This window comes from Lonchura striata, chromosome 2 (genome assembly GCF_046129695.1).
Source record: "Lonchura striata isolate bLonStr1 chromosome 2, bLonStr1.mat, whole genome shotgun sequence".
Lineage (NCBI taxonomy): Eukaryota > Metazoa > Chordata > Aves > Passeriformes > Estrildidae > Lonchura > Lonchura striata.
Window position 1 is genome coordinate 68,328,840 of NC_134604.1, and position 20,127 is coordinate 68,348,966.

At 36.3% G+C, this 20,127-nt stretch overlaps 1 protein-coding gene across 1 annotated transcript in view; it reads left to right on the forward strand.

The window, feature by feature from the left end:
* The window catches only part of UBL3 (ubiquitin like 3), a 55,696-nt gene extending 36,764 nt beyond the window's left edge, over positions 1-18,932 (forward strand). The window contains exons 2-5 of the mRNA XM_021541967.3: positions 8,751-8,859; positions 12,415-12,501; positions 16,692-16,769; positions 17,174-18,932. Coding sequence (XP_021397642.1) covers positions 8,751-8,859; positions 12,415-12,501; positions 16,692-16,769; positions 17,174-17,226 — 327 coding nt within the window. The 3' untranslated portion in view covers positions 17,227-18,932. The remainder of the gene's footprint in view (positions 1-8,750; positions 8,860-12,414; positions 12,502-16,691; positions 16,770-17,173) is intronic.
* Positions 18,933-20,127: the final 1,195 nt, after the last annotated feature.

The following is a 20,127-nucleotide window of genomic DNA, read 5'->3' on the forward strand; positions in this document are numbered from 1 at the left end:
CAGCAGACACATTAGTGTGTTGTGTTTACCTCATCCCTCTCCACAAAACCCCAAAAAGCCAAACCAACCCAGAATTGTTCCAGGAATGCAAATAGTCAGGGTAGTAAAGGAAATAATATGTAAACTTGACTGAAATCCATTGTATTTTGCTGGTTATTTGTCACGGTGGCTATATTAATTTATTTTGAGGAACAGTGTTCCCTAGATATTTCTTCTGAAAACATAACCCTGGAACTCATTGGAAGATATTGCCATTGTTCATGTGTTATTTGAACTGAAGTGAGGAAATGGATGAAGTGAAACCAAGCACTAGGATTTTAAGTTCAAGGGTGTCATGGTTTCCATAGAAACAGCTTGTTCTATCATAGTTACCGAGTTAAATGCATATAGGATTTTGCTTTTCCCCCCCTTTAAATAAAATTTGTTTATGTTCTATTTTGGTTTTCTCTTTATTTTCACTTCAAGTTTCTGGAATTTGCTAACTAAATTTTTAGCAGTGCAAAGCTGCCTTAGCCATTCCTTGTTTGAGAAAGCAGTTGCACATAAAACCATATTCGTCTCACTTTGTAGTAATCTAAAGGTGAATGTGTCATTGGAACTGGTTTGAAGTTCACCTTAGCCCTGAATAGAGTGACGCAATATGCTGTCACATTTACCTGGTGTCATGTTGGGATTGCCCTACTTTCACAAGTAGTTTGAACAAGTGATGTGGCTGGCAATGGATCTTCAGAGCTGTGTTCATTCACTTGGACAATTTATGTTTCTTCTCATTTTCTGTGTCAATCTTTTATTCATGATACAAAGTAAATTTATTGCATGTACTGCAAGGTGCTGTAGAGGTAGAGCAAAGCTAAATACAGGGATTCTGAGGGTTGCCAAGTATAAATTTTAGGTGTTCAATTGAAGAAGTTTGGTTAAGTTACCTGTATTTCCTATAAAGTATCTGGTGAAAATAAGTATCTAGAAGGTTGATTCATTTGAGCTGTAATTTATTTTATCAACTGACTCTTGAAGAAGAGTTCAGAATGAAAGATCTCTTCTCTCTTATTGAAAGTGCTTGCACAGTTGGGCTACAAATTTATACTTTTGCTCCCTTACTTTCTTACCTTGGGCACCTCAGTCCCTCTACCAGCTAGTCCCTTGGCGGAGTAGGAGCTAATATTATTATTCTAGATGTATCTCAAATTCCCAGAAAGTTCTGGAAGTTTTCAGAAGGCTGCTTGGGGAAATTACTTTGTTTCAATGATCATGAGGAGTTAAAATCAAATAGAAGAATAAACAAAGCAGGAGTATACGTAAAGGTTTTGGATTTCAAGGAGGCTGATACTGATTAAACTAAATGTAATGTATTAGTAATAAGGACTGTTGTTACCCTGATTTTTAAGACTTCCTAAAGCTTTCTGAGTTTACATTCTTTTGGAAAACTTTCTTACATAATTTTTGTAAACAACGTATTGTTTACATTTTTTTATGGGGGTGGAAAGCACTTAATGTACTGGTGGTTTGTCCAATGTCTTTGGAGAGGTGGACCGTTCACTCTCCAATCCAATGTCACCCTTGGGAAGGTATAAAAGACAGAGTTAGATAATAAACGTTTCTTTTTTACTTTGCAAGCAGCAGGTAGTCCGCGTGGTGCTTTCACGTGTCCCACAGCAACAGACTGTATCTGAGGAATTTGCATGCTTGGTGTTTCTTGAGGTTGAAGAAATTAAGTTATAAAATATCTGCATGCTAGTTTAGTGAAAAGAAGTGAGGAGAGACTTTGAACTTGACAGATGAGTAACCGTCTCGGGAAGGATGCTGAGTAGGGGCAGAGAAGAAATAATAGAATAAATTTATTTCTATTATTAATGATTTCTATTTATCCAAATTAGATCATGACAGATTCATCGGCCAATTTTCTCTGTAAAGGAGAGTGTTTTCCACATGAGGGAAATGCAGCAGAGGTGTAATCTGCTTAGACTTCAGTGAGTAGTTGATGTTGCGTAGCAGGGGATCAGCTGGGGAAGGTAGGGTTTGATTGAATGTGTGACTTAGGTGGAGTGTTCAGGATGTGTCAGGCTGTCAGTTATGCTTAGCAGAATTCCTTCAAGATAATTTTGGAGTCAGCTGTCTTTGTATTGTTTTTGTTTATGCCTCTAGGACAAGGAAAATCAGTATGCTGATGAAACTTGTTGATGATGAATAGTATAGATTATTGTGGTGTTGTGTGGAGATGGGATTATCTCAAAGACTGAATTAATAGGAACAGAATTAGTTGAATTACAGTAAAAATATCCTGTACAATATGGGTGGTTAAAAGCTGTATTTTGAAATGCAAGCTTGAAAGTTTGTCAATAGAAACAACTGAGCTGGAGAAGAGCATTGTGAAATTACTGCATTACAAATATAAGACAGTTATGATGTTTGTAATTGAAAATGGAGAGGCTGTTGCAGTTGGTTTAAGGAGGTTCTAGTATAATTTTACAAATTCCTGAAATACTATGTATCATTCTAATTATGTGTACTTAAGAAAGTTTAAACAAAACTAAAGATATGGATAGGGATTAAAGTAGATTGTGGAATTGTTCACTTTGGAAAGGACCTTGAGCAATTTTCTAGCCCAAGCTCCTGCTGGAAGCAGACTCAGCGCTGAATTCAGACCAAATTGCTTGGGGCTTTGTTGGTTGGACCTTGAAAATCCACGAGGCCAGAGCTTCCAGAGCATCTCTGAGTAACCACTGTTTTGAGATCTTCAGGGTGAAAACCTTTTACCTGATTGCAGTTCAGAGTCTCTTGTTTCCATTTGTGACCATTGTCTGTTGGTCTTTTGTCTTGGACCTCAGTAAACAGGTCATGTGGTAATTTAGGCATGGGAAGGCTGCTAATAGGTCCCCTCCAGGTCTACCAAGCCCAGTCACCTTAATCTCTATTGATGTGCTTCAGCATTCTGAAGACAGTGTTCCCACCAAGGGCCAACCTTTTAACAAGGAGAACCTTTGCTTCTTAATTTTAGCTAAGTGTATCCTTGTCTAAAGAAGCAGAAGAAAGCCATCAAAATCCCAGGTGTTTTTTTTTTTTTTTGGCTATAGCATCGGTGAGTGTATCTTATTCAAGAATAAATTTAAGCTGGGAATGAGAGGAAAGCACTCTGTGAAACAGCTCAGGTTCTACAACAGACTTCTAGTACATGTAAAAAGTACATGAAGTTCTTAATTATATTCAGGTGGATGCATTCCACGAGTGACCTGGTGTCCAGAACCTGCAGGTCCTTGTTGACTTGGCTTGTGTGATGCTGCTGTGATACTTAATCTGTTATTTGGGCTTGGTTCAACCTTGTATGTAAATCTGGTGGAATTCAGTCACTAAAATGGGGCTGGGACATTTCTCTTTTGCCTAGAACCATTAGGAAACCTTAAAGTGTCTTTAGAGAACTTACAATAATGAACTCGAACAAGACAGTAAGTATATTGGATGTTGAGGAGAAAATTGTTCAGTGTACGTATTTCAATCTTAAAACAGCTAAAGAAAAGCAGTTAGTTTAAACTTGGGGCTGCATATGATGTGGTGATGAGAGACTTCTCTGCATTTTAATTGTAAGTTGGGGAGCAATCTTAAGCTGCTACTGGAGCATAAAATTGATAACCAACTAGCTTGTTTAACTGAATAGATGAGAAGTCAAACATTAAGAAATGAGTTTTCCAACCTACACAATGTTTATTAGTGTTAAAGTGATTTCCCATTTATTTAACATTAGCTGTGAAATTAGAAGCACTGTGGCACTAAGACATTTTGTAGGTTTGCCTTAAAGAATGAACAAACTTTGCAGATGCCTAGAACAAAGAAAACATAACTTACTCTATGTCAGCACATATGTGATCCAAATTTCTCTTCAAAAAATTTTAGTCATACTTGTTATTATAATCCTTTCATATAATTTTATTTTTGGGTGGTTTTCTGTTTGGTGGGACTTGTTGTAGTTTGCAGAATCTAATCTATACTGAAAATTTTATGCAATGCAACTGATGGAGTAGTTACTGGAGCTGTGATTATGAGATTGGGGTTGGGGGGAGAGGGTGAGGTTTGCATGCTCGAGATCACAAACAGAATGTGCTATTACATAAGAGTGCAGAGGGGATGTAGTCTGCAAATTGTATTTAATCCTTCTTCTGATAACTTGACTGCCCTTGACTGCTTTCAGCAGTAATGTTGCACTTGGTGATACAGTGTAAAAGTGTGAGGCTATGATCCCTATCAAAAAAAACAAAACATAATCGGGATAGTTCGTGTAACATTCCCAGTTGAAGAGCAAACTTGTCAGGGCCATGAGAGATGCAAATGTTTTGCAGCCAAGACACTTGACAAGAATAGGTGGAGGGGCTTTAAGCATATGAGAAATACAGACACAACCTCCTTGGCAGCTTTTAAGGTAGGAAATAGGATAGCTAAGATTGCTAAGAATCCTTTCTTAAGTTAAAAATAAAATTTTGAAGCTTTTGTGTTAAAATTCCTCTACCTAACCAAGACGTTTTTCTTCACTTTGAGTAATAATGTATACACATACGGTCCTCTCTTTTATCTTTCTTGTAGTTCTGAGGTTTCTGGAATTTTGCCAGAATTTTTTTTTTTTTTTTTCAGATCCCTTATAGTTTATTTGCAAGATTAAGTAGTACAGCAGTTGCAAGTTGTTAAATTTACCAATATTCTTGAGGGAAGTGAGATTGGATTTTAAATTTAGAGGTAAGTTTTGGGATTATTTGATTCAAACCCTTTGGGGTAGTGTGATATGCAACTCAAGACTAAGATTCCTTCAAGCCAAGATTAAGAAACATATATATAGAGAGAGAGAGAGAAAGAAACATGCAAACTAAATGTGTCATTGGCATGCTGCTCTATAAATAAGAAAATACTCAAACCTTTCATTAGAACAGCTATATCTTTGCACTTCATGTAACATCTATTTGACTGACTTAAAAATTCATTTTGGGCTTCTGCTGGTATGTGATGGTTTTTATTAAATGAAAGTATTTATCCTTTATCCTGTGTTTTACACATATTTTGTAATATACCCTGTAAAGTTATTATCTCAGTGTGGCTTTTATGTTTCATCATAAGACTATAAGAAATGCTCTTAAGCATCAAGAACCTTATCCACTGGGATAAGGTTCCTACCTTATTGTAGAGGGAAAAGGGAAAAAAGGATCTAACATTTTTCACTCTTTCCCACCACCCCCCCCCCTCCCCACCATGTTGCTTATATTGATTTTAAGGTGTATATTAACTACAGAGGTATAAGTTAATCAAATTTTCAGGGAAGCCAAGTTAGCTTTTGTTATTTTTTAGTGATACTCATCTCTTTCTGTATTCACTTTAGTGTGCCTGGTGATCTCAAAACTCAGTAGTAAGAGTAAAAAGAAATATGTCTCCCTAATGTTGTGGTAGAAGAAGAAAAAGAACTTCACTTCGATGTTAATGCAGTGTCATAATCGTACTTTTAAGTGCTGAGCAAGACTAATCTTTTGGGGGTTTTTTAGTCATCTCCTTGTAGGATACAAACTAGATAGTTCTAGGGAGTTGATGGTTTGGTGTTATGTCTACTGCCTAGGAAAGTGTCTTCAAAACAGGTAACCCCCACCGCAGCTAAACTACACACAGTTGAAACAAAAGAAATCCTTTGATAAATGATGTAAATTCAGAGTTTGGGAACTGCTTAGCCAGAGGGAGCAAGCTAATGGGGGGTGTCTCATGAGCCAGTTAGAGTATAGGAAGTCAATATGGGCAATTGGAGTGAGAGGTAAAAGGGCTGCTGGTGAAGAAGTTAAGGTAGAGACTGGTGCTGAAAATTGGGGGTTGGTTTGTTTGTTCTTTTAAACAGGCAGCCCATTCCAAGGACAAGTAACATTTTGTGATGTGGTCTGAACTTCCTAAATTTTTGGTATTATGTTGGTATTTTAAAAAGGTGCATTAATGCTTAAAAAATTATTTAAAATAATGAGGTATATAGAGAGCGGAATCAAATGCAGTACACCCCACTTCCAAAAGCTGGAGCATAGCAAACAGATGAAAAGAACTTACTTTCTACATGCATATTTTTATGGTGTCCTCTGAATATGTACTTAGTAACTGATGTGATGCTGTTTTGCAAACTGTTGGTTAAAGAGGAGAAATTAAAAAGTATTAGAGAAACTGTGTGTCTGTGAGCTTCATATAAAGGACCTTGCTGAGAGCAGAGGAGACAGCTCAGAGAGTCCTTGTTATTAAATTCATTATGAAACAACTGTCAGATCAATTTTAATGTTTCTTAATTCATTTAATGACAAAGGTAAGTGTAAAGATGTCTTGCTGCTAGAATTCATTGATGACATAAATTTTGAAAAGTGGTTGTAATGTAGAGAGGAAGGAGAACTTTGGGGAATTTCTTAAGTCCAGTGCCCAGACATGGAGGAAAGCTGAAACATCTCTCTGATGCAGAATACTTCTTTACACCTCCTTTCTCACTGAGTATGGAGTAATAGGGTGGGATGAAATTTGTAGCAATGTGTTTTAGGGTGATACAGCCAAGATAAAAGCTTGGAGGCTGAATAATTGAAAGGATCAAAGTAGAAAAGGGTGCAAAGTAACCAAGCAAACAGCATGGTGCAGTTATGAAGAAGGCATATGTGCTCTTGGGACACAGTGACAGATGTTTCCAGTAGACAGAGGAAATTACTGGTGGTGTTCTACAAGCATCTGGTTAGACATCATGTAGTATGCTTCAGAAATTGTCATTTGTTTGAGGAGAAAATAGAAAAAATTGTTCAGAGACAGGCTCTTAGGATGAAAGGAGGAATAAATGTCTCATCAGAGAAAGCCTGAAGAGTTTATCTAGGGTAGTCCTGCTAAAGAAACTGTATATGTGAGTGTTGTCTGTACATACAGAGGTGGAGACAGTAAAGGGGGTCAAAATACTGAAACTGAAAGACAATATAAGCAAAACAACACCTGAACATAGTCCAAATTTTTGAAGCTGTAGTTTCATCACAGTAGTCAGGTTTTTGGACTAAACAAGAACAGTAGAAATTGATCTGCTTTTTCTGCTAAATATTGGTGAAATTTGAACATAATTCCTTAATCATTGTGGAAATTCCAAAGACAAGACTTTATTGTGTATAGCCAAATGTATTCTGAATTTGATGAAGAATTGTCTTTGACTCAACAGCATTACCTCAGTTTCTCTCTTTCAAATTTTTTGTCATTTCCTGGTATGCAGTGATGCTCCTGGAGTGGCTGTGGTGCTTTCTCAGAGACAGCTATCATTTGCTTTCCTGGGCTAATGGGAGATCTTGTATTTTTGCAAAGGTTGTTAGTAGGAGGACAGGGAGGAGAACCTAGCCTTTTATGCTCACTCTTTTTATACTTGCTACACTTTGAAATAGACACTGAATTGCTTTTAGGAGGGGTCATTTCTTTCATTGACCTTACAGTATGCTGGATGGGTAGAGATTGTAATTTGGATACCTCCATTAGGTGCTTAAAGATAGGTAGGATGAATCCAAGCCGAAGCATTCAGGAGGGAGTAGATGTTCTGTCTAAAGAGCTTTAGAAATAAGTGGAGAGTAGGCAGCTGAGGCAGGGCTCTTATGTTCAGAAGATGTGATGCACTGAGATTCTTTTCAAGAAGTCCAGAAAACCTGGACTTTGCTGTAAATTTTGCACTTCATATTTGATGCAGAAAACAGTTTGCTGAATTCCAACAAAGAAATCTTTGTTGCAACTTACCTAAAGAGAGAGCCACAGCTTGAGAGCGTGACTTGGAAAAAAATATCCAAGCAGTTAGTCTGCTAAGGTCTCACTGAAACTTGGTGAAATGTGGGCTTGTATGACAAAATACAACAGCAGTTAGACTCCTGCTTGCCATGGGCATTGCTAAGTGCTAGCTACACAAATGTATTTGTGACCTTGCTAACAGTCGCTCGAGGAGCCAAAAATTAATCTCTTTTACATTGTAAATAATGTCATAGTGAGCTCTTTATATGTGTTATTTTAATGCTGTATGAAAAAGAAATTCTATTCAGTAGTTTGCAAATAGAAGAGAGGAAAATGATGGCTGAAGGGTGCTGGTGGTTATATGGAGGAAATTAATCAAAGAAAAATTATGCTGTGATGTTATATTGTGTTGCATGTAGACCTCACTCTGTGGTGAAGGACAGTTGTGGGACAAAGTTTTGGATTCAGAAGACTGGCAGAGGGATTCAGGAAGGCAGTTTTGTGGCAGCTGGGAGCAAGGAAGGATGCTGTCTAACTCTGGCATTTTGTAGGAGAGGCACTGGCTGAAATCAGGAGGGAGCATTCTAGGTCTTTTGTTTAGGCTCACAGGTTATTCAGGTGCAGATTTTGATATTTTAATTCTCTCTAATTTTTCAGATTTATATTTTTACTCTTCCTTCAGGAGCTATGTTGCTTATGTGTCATTGCTAGAGTATGTTTCTACCTTACTGAAAGCTATTTTTTACTGGCACAGTTGATTCAATCACTAACAGAATCTTCTGGTGTTTATAATCAAAAATACCAGCTCTTAGAAATTAATCTTCCTAGATTATGGGTATGTGAACGATATTTTATTGACCTCTTTGACCCTCTTTTTAACATATGTTAATATGTTAAATTGTTTTCTCAAATAATTTGGATCAGTCTTCCAAAACCAAAAACAGTTTTTAGTAATTGTAAAAATTAAATAATTTAAGTTGTCTCTGTAAACTTTCCTAATACTGATGTCTGGGGTTTTTTACCAGATAAATTTGCGCCTCATCTTGGTAAGCGGGAAAACAAAAGAGTTCCTGTTTTCACCGAATGACTCTGCTGCAGATATTGCAAAACATGTGTATGACAACTGGCCAATGGGTGAGTATCAGCGTGACTTTGGCTTTTTAACTGGTGAGCAAGGAGATTCCCTGTATATTCAGACAGAAGTGTCAGTAAACAGATCTCTTGCTCAACACTGAAATTAGGTATGTTTATTCACCATCTGGACAAAGATTTATGTAGAAATACAAGTGTCCTGCCTTCTTTTTCACATTTCCTTCAGTTGGGCAGATTTTTAAATGTTAGGACTGTTTCCTACTTTATTTCTAAAATTTGCTTCCCCAAATTGAAGTACTTCTTTCCCCCTATCTTTAGACACTTTTCTTTATCGATCGATTTAGAGGATCTGGTAAGTGTGAGGAAATGTTAGATATATAAAACCTCTTACATGAGGACAGCTAAAATAAAACATGGGAAGTCACAGGAATGCATTAGTGAAATTGAGTCTGAAGTACTTTTTCCTTACTGCCTTATCTTGGAAAGGATCTGTAATACTGATTTTTTCCAGTAAGAAAATAAACATAAAAGCCCATTTTAAGAGACATTAGAAGACTGGATGTTGTTTGTGTAAATATACTTGGTGTCATACAGTAATACTGGCTTTGGAAAAGGGACTTGAGAACTTTAGATGTGTATTCACATATGTGAATAGCTCCCCAAAACAAAGTGCTTCTGTTCTCCCCAACTATGATTTCATGGGAAAATAGCCAAAACACAGACATAGCATTACATACGATGAAAGAAAATGCTTCTTTTGGTACAGGACTTCATTTGAGTTAGTGTTTTGATGTTAAAAAGAGTACTATTTAGACAAATTAAAACATTGCACTATCTGTTTCTGTGGTGCCTTTGTCAAAGACATATGGTGGATGATAGTTTATGCCAAAAAGTTAATGGTGATAATCTTTATTTTAGGCCTTAAATTGGTCTTTGAGGTCAGGAAAAAAGTTTAGTTTGCTGTTTGATTTGCTGGGATGCAGTATTATGTATTTAGTAAAATATGTAGTGAAGGAGGAAGGTTTAAGTCCTCTGAAGTATTAGTTACAGATGTAAAATGCTTTAAAAATAGGTTAACATAGCTTCTGTGCTGTACATATTTAATGTGTGCCTATAACATAGTTGTCATAACCAAATGTTCTTTGTGTACATTTATGTGAATTGGTAGAGGCAGAACCGGATTTTTTTCCTTACTCAAGTTTATGCTCATGAACATGTGATATCATGTTCACAGTCTTGTGAAGAGCTTGAAAGTTGCAGATTCTGAGTTTAGAGCTGGGAAGAAACCCAAACCGTAAAGTCTCCTCTTTAAAAAAAACAGTAGAACTAGACACGCAAACCTCAGTTCAAATACCTGCTGTCCTGAGGGAGTGCTCTAAATGTTGATGAATATTTAACTGCTTTTGCAAAGAACAGTCTCAATTTAAAAGGGAAAAAAAAATCTCACTTCAGAATAGCATATAGATTTTCACAAACACTAGCCCATTAGCTGTTTTCAGGCTGAGAGTCTTTGCCACAGGACTGAGAAATCTTGATGAGGACTAAATTTGTCTTGAAACAGAGATGTTACAATTGTTTTTACCACCGTTTTTAGTTGTCATGATCTTGTGCAGGGAAAAAAGGAATGAAATAACCTCTGTCACATGCTGGCAGGATTAAGGCAAACCTTGCCCCACCTCTTTTGGCAGCACAGTTGTTAATTAAGGATCTCTCAACTTGAGTAGAAAATGCCAAATTTATTTTAACATGTATCATCTAGATTGGTTACCTGTTCTCTTCTTCCCCTCCCCATTTTCTGCTAAATAATATTAACTTCTTTCTTGTACAACAATTATCTGAACTTTTTTAAAAAAAAGGTAGATTGTAGATTCACTGAGTCCTTGGCTCATTTACTCATTGGGGGAAATTAAAATTTGAATTCATGTAATGAAGAAATGTTTCAGACTTCCAGCCAAGAAGCAGAAATTAAAAGGATGGGTAACTTGGCAGCTTAACAGTGAGAAAATACCTGTGCCAAAATCTAGTCTGTCTTCTTTTGGTTGTGGTTTTGTATCATTATGGCATGATCAACTGGCTGAATTTCTCCTCTTTACAGCCACATTATAGTGGAGTCCAGACTGTATGGAGTAAAAAAATCAAAAACAAAACAAAACTGTTATGATAGCAGTGCAATAATTCAGATCCTTGATGTAGCCCACTTCACAACACAGCGGAATGGGCATGTACTTAAATTGCAAGACAATTGAATCAGACCCTAAGTGGAAATACTTGAAATTCAAATAGCTTTGGTTGCCTAATTTGATCTAATTCTATAAACCAGGCACATGGGAGCACCTGGGAGTGTTGCACATTCTACTGTAGGTACCAGCCTTGATCCCATCATGGTCTGGGACTGAGATGGCTCCTGCTGCCTATTCTCTCTGTCTGCTTGCTTTTTGCACCAGATGCCTCTCTGTACACTCTGCAGCTGTGGCTTTTGTTTTAAATGCTTCCCCTTATACCCTTTTCAGTTCTTCTCCTTTTGCGGTGCCAGTTGCTATTTGCCTGTATGTTAATTGTGTGTTCCCAGTGAACAGGTTGGTTTCTGTGGCTTGTCCTGATCCCTTGCTGAATATTGATTTTGCTATATAAATACTACAAAAACAGAAAGAGAGAACATTAGTGAACAACTGCATCTGGTCATCTAAGAAACAGAAGACACTGTTCCCAGAGAGACCATTTATATTCAACATTTCAAGGCTTTATGATACTTGTTCTGAAAGCAAAGTGCATATTTATCTGTTCTTCACATTGTGACAGGGAATGGGAATGGGAAAATAATAGGAAAAGCTTATTTAAGCTTATTGTTTAAGCTTATCAATTATTTGTGATAGCTTAAACATTATAGGAAAATGCAAGGTTGCTTTTTTTTGAACCACTGTTTAAAGCACACATAAAAACAGATGGGCCTTTGAGAAACTCCTTAAAAAGTATTGGTGAGTGTGTGCTCTGAGAGAGCCTCTGTTCCAGCTCTGTGGTGGCTGCTGGGGGGCTGCTCAGGTCACTGCCCCCTCCAGACATGGAACTGGTTGGATCTGGCCACCATCGAACGGTGCTGAGCTGCCTCCAGAGCTTTTTTCAGTGCTGTGATCTCAGAGTCCTGTTTCAAGTGACCCATCACATGCACGCTTGCTCTGTGTGCAGCAGCTTCCCGTTGCTAGAGAACGGCTCCAGTTAGTCAATTAGCTGCTGACAAGGAGTATGGCTTGGGAAACTTCAGAATGGCCTGGATATCAAGATTCAGGAAGCAATTTGCATGTATGAAATATTTTCTTTAGGACTTGTGTATGTGCTAAATATATCCTGCAGTCTGTGACATCAGTAATATTTTTATTTGCAGACATAAAATTACGTGTTTCAATGCCCAGGGTCAAATAATAGATTCCAGAACAGACTTCAGGAGTGCTGGCCTTGAATTATTTTCCTGTACCTTCAGCCTGCATTCTCTCTTTAGTGTTTTATACAAGAGTTCTTTCCATATTTTCTTCCTGGGTAAAGGTGAGAGAAATAACAAAAGATGTTTTTATTACAATGTAACTGTGGAAATTCTCTCTTCAGATTGGGAAGAAGAACAAGTCAGCAGTCCAAATATCTTGCGGCTTATTTATCAAGGGAGGTTTCTTCATGGCAATGTGACATTAGGAGGTATGAAAATAATTTTCATTTTACGTGTTACAGTTAGGCAAAAGGCGATATTTATTTACAGTTCAGTGAATACTGCCTTACTGTTCAAGATCACAGGATGGCCTGCTTTATAGTGCCGTTCTTGTGCATAGAGTGACATTGTACTTTATTGCATATTTTTCCATCTTGTTACCACGAGCTGTTAAACTTTGTGAGGTGCCACCTGCTAAGTCGTCTCACACAAAGAAACTGTAGTGCTGCTTTTATTTGTTGTCTTTCTAAATGGAATATTTTGTTCCACTTCTCTTACACTGCATTTGCAGGACAAGCTACTTAATAAATATCCAAAGTATTTTAAAATGCTTGATAAACTTTATGATAATTGGTCAAACAATGCTTTAAATCTTCGTGCAACGAAGGAAGACACCCTGTGAATGAGAATGAGGGGAAGCATTCTTGCTGTCCAGTGCTCTCCCAGGGATACAATTACATAGTTATGCGAAAACAACAGTAAATGGCTTCACTTCGTTTGCTAAGGAAATGCAATTCAACTGTGCCCCCTCGTGGTAACTGTTTTTCCACAATTACGCATTTTGGTGGGAACCCTTGATAGAGGTGTGACGCACATTTGTTAATCATCCCTCCTTTTGTAGGTAGCATTTGCCAATGAGAATATCAGCTGTATCAATGACTAAACAATATGAGACTCCTCATTCTGTGCTAGTTTAAAAACAAAGTCATGCTCCTACTTTTTATGTTCAAATTATTTATGGTTTGATACCTGAATGGAGTACAGAAAGGAAAATAAAATATAATACAACATCACTAGTTAATTATTTTTGATGTTAAGAGGAATCTGAAAATAATATTCATTTTTGAAGTTAAGAGTAGTCTAAAAATAATATTTCTGGACTGCTTATGATGATGTTCCATGAAGAATTGACCGGGATGATATAGCTATTGATTCACTTTCTACCATTCCCGGTGTTGCCTAGTAATGTACTTATAGATTTACTCTCCACATATATAAATTTTTAATGCTTCTATATATACAAACAAGATCATTGTCAGCTCAGCTGGAAGAAATCTGGAATTTTTATTCACTCTTTAATTTGTATTTTTACCAGGTGACAGTGAGTGCAGCTAGTAGCAGTTGGAGTAGAGTGGAAAGATAAATGTTAAGTCTTGGATCATCTCTGCAATTAAAGATGCTAGTCTTACCCTACATTTCCAGGCAAGGATAGCTAACTGGGACTTACTTTGCCATTCATCTGAGTGCTGCTTTTACCACTGTTTTTTCCCCTTTAGTGACATTTGTCTAAATCTGAGAAAATGTTAAATATTTGTTTAATATATTTAATATATTATTTAATGAGTTAAGCTGAAAAACAATAGCTTCATGCTGCTGACTCGTGCATTAACTTAGGTCTATGAATTTTGAATTACTTGGGTTCAGGGCATTTTAGTTCATTCTTAATCACTCATGCATTGAGATTCAATCATCATGTTTTTACCCCAAGGATCTTACATGTATAGTAGTGTTTTTCAAAAATATTTTGTTGCTGTATTGTTTTAAGAAAAAGAATCCCTAAAACATTGGCTTAACGTCAGCACTAATGAAGTTATCAGGAGTAAGATTACACAGCTGAAAGTGGAACAGAATTCATGAAACAGCTTGAAAAGACTCTTACTTCAGTTTGTGTTGTTCATTAGAGGTAACCTTAAGTGAACTAGTTACCTTTAAAAGGGAGGTGATGGGGGGAGTTTATTAAACAATATTTATATTATGTTTCTTAGCTTAACTTTTATTAAGCATTTCTAGTTGTAGTTCTCTTTGAGATTTAGCACTTAGTGTTGTATTTGCTTTAGGTGATTAGGAAATATTGACTGGAATTTGGACCTCCTGAAAATCACTTTATCATCTAGTGAAACAAAAGTTTCCAAGGAAACAGTTTGGTGTTTTCCTTTTTAACTGGAGTCTGTGTTTGTTCACTTTTACCTTAATGTCTGTGTAGTGGCTTACGAATTTGAGACTCCTATAAACTAAGATGCCTCAAAAAAGAGATATTGGTAGGAAAAAGTGCTTTTGAGTGAAAAACTTTATTTGCAATAAATCATCCCTTGTGATACCTCCTCTGAATGGCCTGTCACTACAACAGCAGAACTAATGGCCCTGGGAGCAGTGTGGAACAGACACCTCTCTAAAGCTTGCACTGCTCCTGCCTGCAGTGCTTGAGCCACACTGCTTTCTTGTGTCCTGCCTGTGCAGAAGGCTGGGGAGTGAGGCAGAGTCTATTGCTCATCTTCCAACATAAAGGAAATTTAATTCTTTAGCTAAATATTTGCTCTGCAGTTTGCATTTCAAATAATATTAATTAGGGAAGTAATACATAATCAACAGTTCTCCATTTCTTGGTAGATAATGGTAATCATCAGCATTTGCTTCCTTATTTACTGGGGAAGGGAAGTTTAACCCACCATGTGCCATTCACATTCCAAAAGGCGGTGAAACATAAGTTCTGATTATAGAAAATACAAAGCAACAATGGAATTGAACAGTTGGGAAAGGAATTAAATACAGATTAGGTAAACTGTGAGAAAGGGGTGAGAGCACAAAGAGAAGAGCAAGAAAGGATTACTGAGCATAGGTTACGCTGCTCAGGTGCTGTTGTGGTGCTCCAAGCAAGAAGCTGGAAATTTCTAGCAAGTATTTGTGCAAACTATGCGAACTACTAGCTGAAATTAGTTAATACAAATACTAGCATAGTACTACTGGATTACTGTAAATAGTTAACCTTCACAACTCACCAATCAAATCTCTTGTATTGTGTTGCTATTATGAAAGATATTCCTAATGTGATTTTTTTGTAATTCAAGAGTTTATGTTATGAAGACAATCCTTTTCCATGGAGTTTGCAAAGACCATATTAACAGTCAGAGTTTTCAGTTGTATCATTGTATCAAGTACTGAAAATACATCATCTTTGTCAGATTTCAAGGTATCAATAGCTTCTAGTTGCAGGCACAGGCAGTGCTTCAAATAAACAGAACAACTTTCCGATTTGCCTTTCCATAGAGATGGCTTTTTCCAAATTACAGCTGCTTCAAAGAATTTTGTGGAGTTCTGCATCACTTTGTGTGCTTACACCTGTGTTTGAACCTGTGTTTTAATCATAATTTCCATCTAGTTAAATAAATATGTAGGCAACAAACATGATTTAATAGTGGTGTTGTAGTGAGGCTTTTTATTAGTGAATCTTTAATGTATGCTGTCGTGATTAAAACAGAGAGGCATTTTTCACTTCAGTTGCCTTCAGATTTATTGCCCATTCCTTATTCATTTATTAACTTAAAATGCCATTTCACTGTATGTGAAAATAAAAGCTGTAACTTGAGTTTGATAGGACAAAGTCTACTCAAATCAAAATTATTTGTGTTTTAAGGATTAAATTCTTGTTAAATTTATCACTGACTTTTTTTGTCCACTATAAAGTGGGAAAGTGGGAAGGACAGAAATTTACAGAAGACCATCTTTGCCTTCTATTTCTCAGAAAAACAATCAAGGAAGATACTATAAGTATACAATGTATTTGTGTACTTAAATTGGAATGTAGAAAAATTATCAGTTTGGTTTCAGACACAAGCACAGTGAATTGTGGAAAGCACCATTTTTTAAAGTTTTGTGTTGCTAAAGCTCACAAAGGCAGCACTGTGAGAATTACTGCTGTAAATTTGATATTTTCCACATGCAGCTGATGTTACAGATTAGTATTAAAAGGAAAGATGCAGACATTTTGTATTTCAAAAAATCTATGTCATGGATCAAAATATGTTTTAGGAAAATCTGTTTTGCTGTAGAGGCTCAGTGTTTTGATATCTCAGGAATAATGATTTGGTGGCTGCATTAGCAACTTTTTTGTGTCCTTGTCATTAAAGACTGCTTAACACCTGAGTCTTCACTTTTTTACTCAAAAGAGGAAAGCTAAGCTTCCTAACAGAAGCATCATGACTTTCAGAATGCAGTGTTGTAAGTGACTATCATCATGCCCTGAGTCCCTGATTTACAAAACTTCAACCAGTAAGCAGTTCAAACCTAAAAGTATGAACTTTTGAATAGGTGCTAATCCAATTATAGTTAGTTTCGACTGGGTCTTTTGTAGAAAAAAAGGCTGAAACAATGTGTTAATAGCTCTCCCTTTTTCCTTTTGCAGCATTAAAACTTCCTTTTGGCAAAACAACAGTGATGCATTTGGTGGCTAGGGAGACACTGCCAGAACCAAACTCTCAAGGTAGGCTGGGCACTAGAGGAGTTTCTTACTTGAGTACATGGCAAAGTGGTCAGGTCTCTTATGGGCTCTTTGAGTATTTCATAGTAGAGAAAAGTCAAGTTTTTGTGCTCTTTTGTGAAGAATTGATGGAATGCTTTTGTAAATGTTTGTAGAAAACTAAGAAATTAACTTTCTGGTTTAGCATTTTTTATAGTGCAGAAACTGACTCAAACTTTAAAAGCTTTTGTTTTTATTGTGAAAAACCAGTCCTGATTTATTTTTTAGTTATGTATGCTTGTGTATAACAAGAAATATTTTTTTTACTGGAAATAATTAAGAACAGACTTGTATTAAGCATACTCTCACACAGAACAGCCTCTTGCTTTAGAAATGTAATGTAAGTAAAACTTCCCTCTTTTTTGCAGGTCAAAGGAACCGTGAAAAAACTGGAGAAAGCAATTGCTGTGTAATCCTGTAAACTCTGTTAGCTTTACCTGCTAAGTGTGATGTAATATAGTCTTTGTCTTTCATGCTGCTGGAATAGAAGAGGCCCTACCTTGCTTCAAACACCTGTAGGAAGAGCCTGTCTGTAAATCCATGGAACTGAAATAATACATGAACACTGTCATTAGTCTTTTTTTAAAAAAAAAAAGTGAAACATCTATGAACACTGTAATTGTTTACTTTTTTCGATTCCTCCTTTTGTTGAATAATCTTACAGTACATCACTTTTTGAAAGAATTCAGTCTCCAGAAAAGTGTGTGTTTTTTTTCCATAGCAGGAATCTTTTTGCTGCCACAAAAATCTGCATTAACCAGATCTAATCAGTCAAGCTTTCTAGATTCAATTTGCACTAAATATGGTTGACAGTATATTTCTCCTCAACAATCTCTAACAATATTTGAGACATCTAGTAATAACCCACAATGTAGAATGCAACACTGGAAAATAGTATATTAATAATTAAAACAAATCTCACTTATGGCCAAATCAAAGGAAAAACTGTTTAGTCAATTCTACCTAAGTCAACCTCGGTGGCCAAACTGGCACAGAATACTAACTAAACCAAGTCTAACTATATATCTTTTCACTGCAACAAAGACAAAATACTATGTGCCTGTAATTTAAAAGCACTCTGTAGAGGGCTGATGAAACTGATTTTTTTGTTACTGTGTGCACTCCAATCGTGTGTTAGTTGAGTGCTTCTTCAGACAGCACAAACAAGTGCAGAGAGTGCATTTCCTAGCCTTAATATGGGAGGGGTAGTTTCCTGTAGTTAATAGGCTTTTATTATTGTGCATAAATGTTAGAAAACATCATTTAATAATCAGTTTTATGTATTTGAATATTGGCAATTGGTGTTTTTCAGTAATTTTTCTCATCTGTACCTTAGACTTCAGTGTCATGCTTACTCATTAGAGATTTCAAAAGAATTATTAAAATTTAAAAAGCAAAAAGAAAAACTTCTGCCATAGTACTAGTTTTGTTTCTTTACGTAATCTGCATTTGGTATTAGTGCTTGCAATGGTATTAAAATCAGAAGCTGATTTTTGAAGGCATACATAATTGAAAAGGATGCCATTCTTTTATTTCATATCAATAATTTAAATGTTGATATGCTAAAGAAATTTGCACAGCACTAAAGCATGAGCTAGTTTCATCTAAACCTGTAAAAAATAAAAATAAATAAAAATTTAAAAATATAAAAGATTTTATATTTTTTCACTGGGGAGGAATTCTTCCTGGGTGAAATTACAAATATGTGTAGAATATATTTAATAAAAGTCTTATAAAATACATAACTATAGAAGTTAAATATAGATTGGCGTGTAGTATAATAGAACAATATTCCATATAAATAGCTTTAGCCTTTAAAAACTGAGTCACAGGTTGACATTGTGTTCTGTACTTAAGTGTCCACAACTCTTACAGATGTTCTGTGTAATCGTTTTTCCGAATGATTGGCATCATTCAAATGTAAACAAGTTATTTTATTCATTGTTACTGCTTTGATGAAATGCTTTATATGCAGTAGATTTACAAAAATATTGTTAATACTGATCAGAATTAAATTTGTATAGAGCAGAGTTTTAAAACAAATTGTAAATAGCACTAAACATTTTCTTTCTGCAACCTGTACTGATAGACTCTTCTGTAAACTAAATAAAAGAATATTGTAGTGCATTTCAGTGGTGTTTCAAGGGTTGTAATTGGGCCTGAACTGCTTTTAATAGTACTTCTTAATCTGGAAATTAAGTAAGGACTCAATTTTATTTATTTTTTAAAAAGGAGGGGCACAAAGCTTGCTGAAAAATGCTAATGGGATTTATCACTTCAATATTTGTTTTCCTTTCACTCCATAAGTGGCCTGGAAGTCTTTCTTCTGTTGAAGAGGAATGTGAACTTGAGCAGTTACAAATGTGCCCTTGTGTGCCTCACGGGAGCCGTGTGCTCATACTGCGAGGTTTTGCAGTCTTCATTTACTGATAGCAGAGAGCACAGACATACCCCTCGAGGTGCTGGGAACTGAGACGACACCATTGTGTGATCATTACCAAAATGAATATTGGGAGGGGGCATTTCCTTCTGCTCTGCATTGTGGTTGCTAAATAAGAAAATGTCAGGACACAAGCCTTCTTTAAAAAGACAAAACTGTGATAGACTTCCCGTGTCCAAAATGCTGACCACCCAAGTAACACAGAGTTAGATGGGAAATAGCTATGACAGCACAAGAAAAATAAATGGTATGAGACAGGGCATGCTCAGTTAGTTAAACAAGTCTTTCAAATGCATTGATTTTGAAAAACAAATGCATGAGATGTAATCCTGGTTGAAAAAGTAGCCAGGTACTTAATACAGAATAAATACATGAAAATCCAGAGGCTTCCAGTTAAAGTATTTGGTAAGGTTCTGTAGCCAAAGTATGTGGAGATCCCTTTTGTTAAGATAAATAAGGTACATATATGCACATGTCCAAGCAAATCCTTAAATACTGCCTGGCTTTTAAAGCATGCCAAAATGACTCCTGCAGAAAGTGGATAGAACAGTTTTACTGAGTTTTCCCACCAATTGTCAGAGTTCTGCCCTTGGAAGAGCATTTCTGTTGTGGTGTGAGGAGGGTGGAAAACTGGGGCAGGGGGATTGCTAAAAGATGTGTGCTCTTTTCCTTGTATGCTTTGTATTGTGGTTTGTGTATTTGCCAAAACAAAAGCAGTAGCTCTTAGTCCCACATTTCCCAGCCTTCCTAAAGCTCATGCATATGCTTCTCTTCTTTGATTGGAGTAAAGTGGAGTAAAGTGGCAGCCCAAAAAGATTAAAGCTAAGTCTTTGCAGGGTCAGGCTGTTGGATAGTCTGATAATGCACTAAAGAGTTTGACAT